The 12,093-nt window shown below is 40.0% G+C and overlaps 2 protein-coding genes across 10 annotated transcripts in view; both read left to right on the top strand.

Annotated features, from left to right (window-relative positions):
• The first annotated feature begins 1,269 nt into the window (after window positions 1–1,269).
• On the top strand, window positions 1,270–6,821 carry tsnax (translin-associated factor X). Of its 5 annotated transcripts, none has more exons than XM_088384316.1 (7): window positions 1,291–1,600; window positions 1,979–2,068; window positions 2,156–2,270; window positions 2,589–2,719; window positions 4,556–4,665; window positions 5,792–6,191; window positions 6,289–6,821. In XM_088384316.1, the coding sequence occupies exons 1-6, from the start codon at window positions 1,585–1,587 to the stop codon at window positions 6,167–6,169; spliced, it is 840 nt and encodes a 279-aa protein (XP_088240442.1). In that variant the 5' UTR covers window positions 1,291–1,584; the 3' UTR covers window positions 6,170–6,191; window positions 6,289–6,821. The 5 variants fall into 5 exon arrangements, with proteins under 5 accessions (XP_088240445.1, XP_088240442.1, XP_088240441.1 ...); XM_088384318.1 differs by having other exon boundaries at window positions 1,296–1,429; window positions 1,570–1,600; window positions 5,792–6,821; XM_088384319.1 differs by having other exon boundaries at window positions 1,270–1,429; window positions 5,792–6,821.
• A 491-nt stretch (window positions 6,822–7,312) lies between these two features.
• Window positions 7,313–12,093, top strand: part of disc1 (DISC1 scaffold protein) — a 34,089-nt gene continuing 29,308 nt past the window's right edge. For 2 of the 5 annotated variants that reach the window (XM_088384842.1, XM_088384844.1), the window contains exons 1-2: window positions 7,313–7,479; window positions 7,652–8,213. In XM_088384842.1, the coding sequence (XP_088240968.1) occupies window positions 8,141–8,213 (73 nt within the window). In that variant the 5' untranslated portion in view covers window positions 7,313–7,479; window positions 7,652–8,140. Of the gene's footprint in view, window positions 7,480–7,607; window positions 8,214–12,093 lie in introns of all 5 variants that reach the window. The other 3 variants (XM_088384840.1, XM_088384839.1, XM_088384843.1) reach the window with 3 other exon arrangements.

Consider the following 12,093-nt stretch of genomic DNA (forward strand, 5'->3'; position numbering starts at 1 on the left):
TGTTGTCCTCATTCCTGAATGGCATTTGTGAAATTCCCTTCGCTAAACGACCCCAATATCTGTGTCAAGATTCCCCTTGTGTTATAATACACGCATTTATTTGACTTATATTTGAACAACTTCCCCGTAGAAACTCTCCAATGCATATGTTAAAATATTCAACGTTGCATTATGCATGCATCCAATGCTTGCACAGTCAACGTTGCATTCGAGCACCCTTATTTATAAGTAAACGGAGTCTGGCGTCAGCATGCACGCTTCCACAGGCGAAATGAGGTTGGTCCTAGTCAAACTGCACGTAGACAGTCTTCAAGAGCCACTGGAGGAGGAGTTCGTGGAGTGCGAGTAATCTGATCAAAAAACCGAATGAAACAAGGCCTACAGTACTTCAGAGTACAGACAATGGCTTAAAGACCGTTTTTTTTAAATTGTTTTATAATAATAATAATAAAAATGAAAAAAAAAAATAATATAATATTATTATTATTAAATATGGAGGGTTCCATGACTTTCAGTAAAATATCCTTTAAAATGAGATGTTTTAAATTTTGTGTATACGTGTAAAAATCATACACTGACCTAATATCAAGGTTGATTGTTCTCTTGGATCCACAAAATACGGAGGCGTGCAGTCAGGGAAGGCAGGAAGGACACAGCCTCCCTTGTCTCCTACCCTGCATACGAAGAGAAAATAAATAAATAAATAAATAAATAAATAAATAAATAAATAAATAAATATTGGATTCATTTATTTTCCATTTACATGTTTGTGGGGTTTTTTTTCTATTCAATAATGTCAATCATTCCATCATTACAATAAATAAAATAGCAGAATTAGTATATTTCCCATTCAAATACACAAGTGAGAAGGGAACAGGGGCAAGTTTAAGGAATAAAAAGGTTAGATTTAGATGTCGATTTTGATTAGATTTGACCTTCCAAAGAGGCCTCACCATTCGAGTGAGTCATCGTGATCACGTCCGATGACTCCTGCAAAATGATGATCAGCGACTTCATGTTTCTTGCAAATTGTCTTCACTTTTAACAACTTTGAGATACAAGCTATGATTGTTGATGATTTCTTAGTAACCCCCGCCCCTTTAAAATAAGTAGAAAAATAATTGAACAAACAATTTACAGGCATCGAAATTAAAAGTTCGTACTCCAAGGGAGCACACAGGATAACCTTTATTCGCAAAGCAGACTTTGTTTTGAATGAGTAGCACTCACCGAAGGCCCTTCTGCATACCTTTCTAAAAGACTACATATCCCATAATGCACCGCTTCCTGTATTTCCTGTTACGCAGAAAACATCACGAAGACCCACGATGACGAGACAGCCCGACTGCCTGAAAAGAAGTCTACATAACTAGAAATTATTTCGCGTGGAATCACTGCACATTTATCATACCTACCTTTAAATGCGCAGGTAATTCTGTATTTTAAAGACAACCTGATCCTTGACGAACTATTTTAGTAAGCTTCATCAAGCGAAGCTGCGTGCTTATTGAGAGCACGTTTCAAGCGGTCGTCAAAAACAATCAAAATTTTGCTTCACTTGTACTTTAGGATAACGTTGAAGGTATGAATAAGCGAGGAGGTAAGTTCAAATTTTGCGACTAATCATAACTTGGGTCACTTTGATCTGAAAACGTCAGATGCACATGTAGCTTCGAGGTTCTACGTTAACAGCCATGTTTGTTTATGAATCCGACTGGTTGTTATTTTCCATTCGGTTTAGGAAAATTGTCCCTTTTGTTAGAATTTCTCATTTAAACTCTAATGGCACAGATATACTTATGCATTGCTTTAACTAAGTACTGTATTACAATGTCTTAAATATGTCACTGGCATTATAGTTTTGGCGTGTGAACTAACGGCGAGATTACGTAATTTGCACAACTATGCATCATGTCGGGTGTTTATTAGATTAGATAGCTGTAAAACAAAAGAAGCTTCATTTCTTTTTTTTCTGCAGGTGACGGATATCCACAGAAAAATGGAAATGTGGCTCAGCAGTGTGAGACAAGTGCCAATTTGTCTTCACCAGTCATTGCAGCCTTCAAAGGTACACTCTTTGGAAATGCCACTTCTCACCTAGTTAGCTGGATATTATCATTTCTCAACTATTAATTTACACACATTTCATTTAAAGTCTTTCAGATGGAACTTGACACCAAGCACGACAAATACGAGCGTCTTGTTAAACTCAGTCGAGATGTCACCATTGAGAGCAAGAGGACAATTTTTCTTTTACACAGAGTGACAAGGTATGCACTAACACGATGAGTATGTGAAATTAAAAGTGAAATTATGCTGTCAGTATTCATGAATTAAGAAGAATTATTGTTTTGTTTAAAATCTGACACATAGTGTTTTTGTATTTCTATCAACAGAAACGGTAAAATTTGAGTTTTTTTTTAATCACACGTAGGATTTCCTTTACCATCGCCTTCTCACTTCAATGTTCACGTGGAAAAAGATCAGAAACAAAACAGTCATACACAAGGCCCAAATGTTTACTTCTGAGATGAACCGCAGAAGTTATGCTCCAACTGTGCTCTGGGTTTCTTTTTTTGGGTTGGAAGTGTTCCAGATGCAGAGCCCATTTTGAATGAGGCTGATGGGAAACTGTGTGGTGTGAGGGAGAAAATCGGTCAGATTGCAGAAGAGCTTCGAGGAGAAGACATCTATCAGTTTCACAGAGCGTTCACCGCAGGTGAGTTTTTGGATCGACAGAGTAAACTAATTTTAGATAACTAACCCAGACACCTTAGGCAAACTTTTGTAAAGTGTTGTGCATGCCAGTATCTCCTCCTGTGCTTTAAATTGATGGTGAAATATTTGTGTGAGAACGTGACCTTGTTGCAGGCCTGCATTAACAGGAACACCCTCTGATAACGTTGTTTTTCCTCTTCTTGCATCACTATCCGTTCTTGTAAGTGTAGCCAAAATGTCTGCTAAATTTGGAGACAAACTCATGTGATGGCGAGCTGTTATCTAGCTCGCTAGGGGGGGAGGGAAGTCATTTTCAGATTGTACCCATTCTTGAATCAATGTGGCATCCTCTGCGACGTGACCGGTGGCAGTTCCCACCAATTAGACTCTTTTCCTCTCTGAAATGTTATCATCTTTATTAGAGCTCACGGTAAAGGCTTTGTAGCTAATCTGCACAAGGAGTCTCCAGGCTTATGTACTGGCTTCACTTACTTTGTCACAGAAAGGCCATTAATGATATTGAGGACAGAATCTGAACCTAATTACTGCTGATAACAGGTTCAACGTTTCACTTTGATAAAATCTCAAACTGAAGATTTGCATAACCAAGTGGAAGTGCACTGTCGCATGGCGGGTGCTCAGCATACTGAAATGAGTTCACTTGAATGTTATGGTTGCTGCAAAAGTTTTGCTCTTGAGTAATGGATCTTTTATACATGCATTAAAAATTAAATGATAAAAAAAATGAGCACATATTTTGCAAATATTTTGCCTATAATTAAAATAGCATTTTTATCATCTGGTTCGGAAATGCTAAGTAGCGCTGATGAAAAGCCAGCCCAAATAAGTGTATATGGGGGATGCAAGTTAGATTTTTTAAATAAAGTGCATAACAGGAAATATGTGCGGAAAAAAATACTCAGTTATATTTTCTTGCCCCCCCCCATTAAACTGGCAAACCTTTACTCCATGTAAACAAGGACCTCTACATGAATCATCCCCGTAAATGGAATCTGCGAAATGTCAAAACAAAGACAAGAAATTTCCGCGAGTCTGTCTGCCACCCAGTGAAAGCAGAGTAAAGACGAAGCACAGCCGCTCGTAGCTTTCTGTGGTTAGCCTCGGCAAGATAGCAGGCCCTTTTGAAGTTCAATTGCCGCTCCAAAAGTAAACTTCAGACACAAAGTCTTCCGTCCTGTGATTATTTGATTGTTGTTTACACAGGGCCAGAAAACAAATGAGGGGTCATCTCAGCTTGCCACAAAAAATGGCTACTGTTGTTCAAATCAAAAGACTGTTGCAGGAAACAGGTTTGAATCACTATCTGCATCTGATCTATACGCCGCAGATAGCCTCTAGTGTTTACGCACACTCGGCTAGATATGCATTCTGCCCTATTTTTTTTCTTTTTTAAACGTCTGTATTCTGTTTTGTGTATGACAGCATTCCATATGGTCACAGTTTGTGAAAATCAACTTTCGGATGAAATTTATGGATGAGTCTAAAATGTAGTACTGGACAGTGCAATCCTTACCAAGGACATCCGTTTTCATGCCTTTCTGTGACTCTTCCAGTTTATCTCTGTTGCAACCTGGTGATGAAACTAACCTCAGTGGTCACTTCCCTCTGACCACATCCTGTTTGATGGTTGCCGGTCAGCTCCCACCCTTCATGAACACAAGTTTGTGCAAAGAGTAGTGAAACGTTCAACAGTTCAACCCTTATAGATCGATCCTGAAATGTCACCCCAAAAGCTCCATATTTCTTACTTGTAAAGTGTCTCGGCTGCTTTGCTCGGTGTGAGTGATTTATTTTAATGTGGGTTTCATGCTTTCAGGAATCCAGGAATATGTGGAGGCCGCCTCCTTCCAACACTACATCCGTCATCGCAGCCTCATCAGTCTGGAGGAGATCAACGCCAGTCTAGTGTTCATGAAAGGAGATGAGGTAGATTTCTAAGTTTGAAATGTTGTACATTTAAATGTATGACCATGCATGCCATTTACATCCTACCTGTTCTTGCCTAAATATTGGGTATAGGCCAGTTTATGACTAATTCTATAATTGCCATGAAGTTTGGACTGTAGAATGTGAAAAATGTAAAAAAATAAATAAAAAAAATCCCCTTTACTTTTAACCACTTGCGGCATCAGAACTTTAGTATTCAGATGCGCTGAAGCATGGACCCTCATCATGCCGTAAACGTGATGTAATGACTATGATGCAACCTCAAAGTTAAAGGCGATCAACCACTGAGCAGGATTGTGGGTATTATTTTTCATCCTGCAGATTTTGTCATTGCACAAGCTAGCAGTATTTTGGGTTCTATGTTTCACTTTTTTTTTTTCTTTTTGTTCCAACAATACGATTAGCAGTTTTTGTATTCTCTTGTACGTGTAGCTTATTGTGGAGAAAAAAAAGTAGAACTATGTGTGGTAAAAGCTATTTTCTAATCTTTTACAAATGCAAATCTAACCGGGTGTGGAACATATAGCTTTATTATGACTGCCGCCAAGTGCAAAGTGCAAAGGAGGATTGCTTGTTTGCCTCTGTTTGTATATACACTATAATAACGGAAAGTTGCCCCCAAACTTCAGGTGACATGAGCAAAGTTACAAGCTGTTACAATATCTTAGTTTCATACCTTCATTTGTCATAGAGGGAAAAGTGTGTACAGAAATTCACGTGACACAGATGCTGGTATTACTTGGAAGCGGTCCACATGGTTGGGAAACAAATCCCATTTACAATACAGATTGTAAAAACAATCTCTACTCTGCCATGTATAACATTCGTTCTCCGTTCACTGTTAGCCGATGCTAACGGTTGTCGAAACCATCAATGTTGTCTTGGTTGCTGTTTATTGCTGCTGTTAATGCAAGCTTACATTATTGAATAAGTGTGTGATGTTTCCCAAGTGAATTATAATACGTCATTTTTACAGAATTGTCGCATTGTGATAGTGTCTTTATCGAAGGGAAAATCTCTTGATGTACATAATCAAATAGTGTGAAAACAGTCAAAGGTGCTGAATATTGGTTGTTTACTTAGGAACTCCCTTGTGCTCCCTCAGGGCTCTGCCGACACGCTGTCATTGGAACCTCGGGTTACGACTTTCCAGGTGATGCCGGCAGACTACCTGCTGGGAGTGGCTGACCTGACGGGAGAGCTGATGCGCCTGTGTATCAGTAGCGTGGGCAACGGTGACATCGACACGCCCTTTCAGCTCAGCCAGTTCCTGCGCCAGATCCATGACGGTTTCTCCTACATCGGAAACACGGGCCCTTATGAGGTGTCTAAGAAGCTGCACACTCTGCGTCAGAGTCTCGGTAAAGTGGAGGACGCCTGTTACGCCCTGCGAGTCCGCGGTTCTGAGATCCCCAAACATATGCTGGCCGATGTCTTCTCCAGCCGAAATGCTCACATGGACTCAGAAGAAGCTGTGGTCTAAAAAAGTCCTTTACAACCTTATCGTAATTGCTTTTCGTATGTTTAACAACATGGTTTACTTTTTCATACTACAATAAACTATTGTTGCAATAATAAATAATGTTTTTTTTCCCTCTATAGCTCTTAACTACTGCAGACGTTTTGGACGGATGAAAGTTACGCAGCAACTTCGTCATGCTTTCAAGACTTGAGGCTTCTTCGATAACGTGTGTGTTTATTTTATTTCACTCTCAGCCCTCCCCTTCCGCTATCACACACAGATAATCTAAGGTAGAGCATGTGACCTTTGTTCAGGCCCATTCTCTGGCAGCCACCTGATGGACACGTACGCACACATGTACGTCAAGCAACCCCTGTATTTTGGCCTCCCCTCCACCCTCTTCCTTATCTCATTACTCACGAGACACGTATCACTCGTGTGCATACAGCTGTGACTCTATATTCTATGAGTCAGAGTAGCACATGTTTGGAGATCTTTTGTGCATTCGTTTCAAAACTTGCAGAAGTTAAGGAAGAACTTGGTATAAATTAAGATTTGTGTTGAGTGGCGATTTGGTCTTATCCAGTTGTGCATGTATTATTTCGCCCTGTTGGGTATGCGTGTTTGGTGGCCTGAATAAAAGGTTAAGTCTGCCATCTGCTGGTAAATATCAGTACTTTGTGTTCTTGTAAAATAATTATTGTAGTCATTACGCGTGTAAATTCTGCATGGGAAAGAATAAGCCACACACAACTCTCACTAGCAGTCTAGCAGATATATCAAGTAAACAGAGTTGTTTCAAAACCTTTCTCTCAGAATCAAAATTGCATTATCATAAATCAAAACCAAGAAAGTGTTTTTCTCTAATAAATTCTTAGGCTTACATTTCAATGGGAGGTCGAGACATACAGCATGCTTGTCATAATTTTTCTGATATGGCTATTTGTTAATGTGATCTCTTCTGTTTTGGAGTACTTAAACTTGATAACCTCTCAGGTCATGAGGTGTCCTCTAAATAAGCAGTTAGCTCCTTTGCTTGCCAAAGGACATTAAGTGCTTCTAATCTCCAAAGCAGGTGATCTGGCTACATGCAAGGCGGTGCATTTTATTGGCACTGGGACACATCTTCTCCTTATCCACAGTGTCTACTGGGGAAGTCCCAAGGTGTTCCCAGGCCAGCTGGGAGACATAATCGATCCAGCATGGACCGGGTCGTCCCCAGTGCCTGGAACTCTAACCATACAGATGCCCAAGCCACCTCCTCATCTGGCTCATTTCAAAGCGGTGGAGACAAATGACAGATCTCGTCACTCTCAAATTACCTTTATATGGTATTAGTAAGAAATTATATTTATTTATGTGAATGCACTGATCATGTTAACGATTCCTCGCAATAATTAGAAATTATAAATGTTACATGCATAATGCTGTTTTGCGTGTGCGGCGCGCGCGTGTGCAGAGCGGCGGCGTGAAATGTGGTGGTGTGTCTCCAAACATTCATAGGATGCTTACTGGGGAATTGAGGCGGTCTGAAGGAGGCTGGAGTCAAATTCCTCACCGCGTAGGAGCTCCAACACGACACAGGGGATCGACTAACGGACCGCTCGCCCATCGACTAAGCAATGATCCGCATGATTGACAATCAGGCAAAACTCGTCCAATTCGTCATCTGTCTATCCCGTGTCGGATATTTCATTGTCATTCTTTATTAGATCTTTTATTTTTCGCACTGATTGCTGCTCACACGCAACCGGAGGACTCGTTTGCGTCAGAAATCCCACCAAACTTTTAGATTGCAGAAATGTTTACCAAGGACCAACTTGCAGCGTTAAAAAGTTACTCTACTTAGTTGTACCGTAAGTTTTTAAACAAAGAAGTCTCTTGACTTTTCCACAGCGGAAGTGAGCTCAGTCATGCTCCGTGTCATCGCGTAGTTGCTGAACGTCACATCGTTGGACCATCAGCTTCTTCGTCCTTTTTCTTCATGGAGACATGTTTGCTGGATTGTTGGGCCTGAAATGCCACGGCAACTCTCTGCATCGCCACAGCCAAGGACGTATGGAAGGTACAAACAAATCTTTTTATTTTTTATTTGGATAATTTAATATGATAATATGTTTAAACGTTAACAGCACTGCTAAAAGTAAGGAGTGGCATAGTGTACTAGTGGTTTGCCCATGTGACCCGTAGTTCTGAGGTTCGTGGTTGGAATATTGTGTGCGTGTGTTTGTGTGTGTGCGTTTTGCCGGTTTCCACTAACATTAAAAACATGCATTATGCTAGATTGAGTTGTTCACATATATGAACGTGGTTGTGAATGGATATTTTTCTGCAATTTCTGCGATTGACTGGGCGCCAGTCCAGGATGTGCCATAGTACCCCACTTATTGCCACAAGTGGTTTGGGATAGGCTTGAGGACAAGACAAACATGATGGATGTTCCATATGGAGAGGCTCAGTGGTTTGCTCACAGGTGTCATCTCAAGGTCTGGGGCCTGATTCGACCTGCCACATCAATTTATATGGCCCACATAAAGCAAAAACAAAAAAAAGTGCATTCATTACTTTATCCCAAATATCTTGCTGAAATCTGTGGCAATGTTTCAAATTTTTCTCACTTATAACAACAACAAAAAACAAAGTGAACATTAAGTTAATATATAAAACTAAATTACATTAGACTGGTCAACAGCACATTTTAATCAGCGATGGATGCGTCTATCAATGTATTTTAGACACTGATTTAAAAAAAATCTTGAATACATCTTTTTTTTAACTTTGACCTGCTTTGGGCAAGATGGATTTTACCATGCATTGTTAGTTATAGCGATATATATAAAAAAAAATCTTCCTGTTGCTGAGCCTAAACCTTAATTAATAAATATTGATAAATATCTTACTAACTCACATACATTACTTTTATTATTATTATTATTATTAAAAACCCAATGTTCTACAGAAAAAACAAGGGCTGATTATAATCAGCACAAAAAATGACCTATAAAAGTTTATTAAATAGAAAAAAATGTGGACCAGTCTTATGGTATATTAAATTGTGCAATGCCATGCTTATATGGATTTGACCCTTGACTTTTGAAAGATACTTGAACAGTTTTAGTCTTGGAAAAAGCAGCGTCACTATCATCAAATCATCTATAAACTTTTGTGTATGTTGAAGGAAAGAAATGGACTACTACTGTATTGTGTCATTTTATTTACAGCACTATTCACATTTTTCCTATTAGCTCTGGTGAAGCCCGATCAAAAATTGTATCCATTCAACAATTTCAGTCACACAATATTTAACTCCTTTATTAACATAAGTTAAATTAAGTCATACAATACAATGTGATCAAACCACTTTATAATTTTATTGTTAAACTAAACGTTTTCCTGTATCTGTGAGAATGGCATGTGAACATTCAAGTATAAGACGAAAACAAATAGAAAACATGTTCGTTTGTGTACTTCTGTGCTTTGTCTGCCTATTACTCAAAACCAGATAAATTGCAATCCTCATGTGACCATACAGGAAGTGGGGAGCTGATTTTGTAGTGAAATGCCTCATCACACGCTACGATAGTTGGACAGGCGACAGTGTTTGACAGTATGGGGGTCACAAGTAGTGTGGTGTTGCACATCTGCGGAGGCACACTGCTTCTCAGGAGCCTGCTGACATGTGGATTTGCTGATTTGCTGATGTTTGTCTTGCTGAGCTTGTTCCTTAAACGACTGTGTTTTTACGAGAGCCTCTGCATTCCTTCTCTCTTTGGTTAAAGCACTTTCAACAACCAATGAGACGTAGTGTTTAACTTGAGGCCTACAAAGTTGGCCTCTTTTATCTCCAAAGGTAAATAACCAGGCCCCATTTGTCTGAAATACAGTGATTAACGAGTATTTTGGTCCCATTTTTTTTCCGAGCCTGGAATCACTTACACTCAGACGAACGTGAAAGTCACTTGTGACGTGTCTCTTCCTTTTTCACTTATCCATCGGGATTCCTTGCAGACTATTTTAGCTCAAATCCTGGCAGGAAACAGGGAATGTCATACCTCGGAAAGGCTTTAGTAAAGAAGTACAACACACAATATGCCTGAGGCATTTCCTTCCCTTTACTGGGAAGAACCTTCTTTGTGTAATCGAAGTATGATTATGTTGCAGCGGTAAAAAGACCTTCCTTTTTCTTACACTCTGGCTACTTTTTCTTGACTACAAACAGCGATGTATATAATAACACGACATATGGTAGCTAGTTGTACTTGAGAACAAAGTGTGGAATTGTCTAAATGATTCTAGAACAGTGGCCACGTTTACAAAGACGCAGTAACCTGAGCTTTAATTTGAGGTCCTACTGGACAGAGAGGACAATGGAAGCAAAGGCTTTTACTTGTGCTCCCATTTCAGTGTGATATCCCAACTTTCCCCTAAGTGCTGCTTCCTCTTGCCCGTGCTCCCAAAAGTCACATGGGCATGGTTGAGCAGTGACATCATGGGGGTGTCACAGGGTTGTGCAGTGGTTGTTCTATGAATGATCGTAATTAGTTTCAGTCATTGTGCATAATATAAATGCCATATATCACTTTAAATTCCTCTCTAGAAATACACTATAGTTGAGATTTCAATCAGGATTTTGCAATGACAGAATGCCTCCTCTGTATTCAGCACAAAAGTCTGCCAGTGTGTGTGTCCCTCCATGTCTATAGAATGTGTGAGAGTGGGCACCGGGTAGAGAAGTCTGAAATAAAAGCGAGCAGTGCAGCTGCACACAAAGAGCCCGTTGATTCTCGCCATTTAAGATTGTGTTTGTCGCTGAATCCTACACATGACGTGTATAATCATGTGGAGCAGGTGTCAGGACAAATCACTATTCATCATCAAGGCTTTACTTACACAAACCATGATATTTCCCATGTATTCAGTTCTTTGACAACCTAAATGGTGGAGGAAGGAAGGTGGGAAACGCCATTAGGGCTCCATCAGTCCTAATGAGGACCATGGCGTTCCCAACGAGATGTATGAGAAAAAATACAATTATAAATATGAACAATTTACACGCATAAATGCAAAATAATACATTGCCTTAATGTATTTAATATACAAACTGTCACGGATCGGAATGGAGTAGGTCGACCAAATGCAGCTTAGACCAGGGTTTATTGAAGGGAACTCAAAAGGCAAACTTAAACAATAACTTAACTGACTGACCGGGACGTGAAACAAGAAGACAGCAGGACATGACGACAGCAAGACAACAGGAACCAAAAAGACATCAAGACAACAATGACCCGACGGGGCGTGAGGGGCAGACAGGACTTATATACATGACAGGTAACAAGAGGCAGGTGAGAATAAGCAAACTAATCATGGAGGGGAGGGGCGAGCACACAGACAGAAACCATGACAACAGACACATAGTGGAACGGCTGGGGACGAGACGTGACACAAATGTTCATGATTCTGAGTGATCTTCAATAGTGTATCTTGATTTAGAGGTCCCTGATAGGTAAAAATCTATGTTCTAGTTCTACCCAGAAGTGTATCATGGGAATGACATCTGGGTCATTTAAATTCTTCCACACCAGACGCATCCACCTTACTTTACCTTGCATAAACAAAAAAATAACCACCCCCAAACCGTTCCTGTTGTTAAAAACCAAGCCATGCGTAATGACTCAACAACTTATAAGAGGTGTGCCTTACTTAGTCCTGTTCATGTATTGTTCTGTATTCTGCACAGAAGGCAAAGAGTGTGAGAAGCTTTCTTCTGTTGTGGTATTGCTTTAAAAAAAACACCCCAGCTCTCTGGGTGGGCGTGGCTTAACTTAAGATGACTGTATGTTTTTGGTATTTCCCAACAGCTGGACCAGAACCCTGGGAACTCTCACACATCTGGCTGTGTGTTATTTTCAAACATGAAGCTTGACTGAAGTTAAGGGCCCCATCAA

The sequence above is a fragment of the Syngnathus floridae genome, chromosome 9 (genome assembly GCF_059516105.1).
Source record: "Syngnathus floridae isolate MCC-2025c chromosome 9, RoL_Sflo_1.0, whole genome shotgun sequence".
Classification (NCBI taxonomy): Eukaryota; Metazoa; Chordata; class Actinopteri; order Syngnathiformes; family Syngnathidae; genus Syngnathus; species Syngnathus floridae.

Excerpts from the sequence above, each read along its gene's own strand:
- tsnax (XM_088384315.1), top strand. Across the intron at positions 2,069-2,155 it reads AGTCATTGCAGCCTTCAAAG|TCTTTCAGATGGAACTTGAC; the intron begins GTACACTCTTTG and ends TTTCATTTAAAG. Across the intron at positions 2,271-2,588 it reads CTTTTACACAGAGTGACAAG|TGTTCCAGATGCAGAGCCCA; the intron begins GTATGCACTAAC and ends TTGGGTTGGAAG.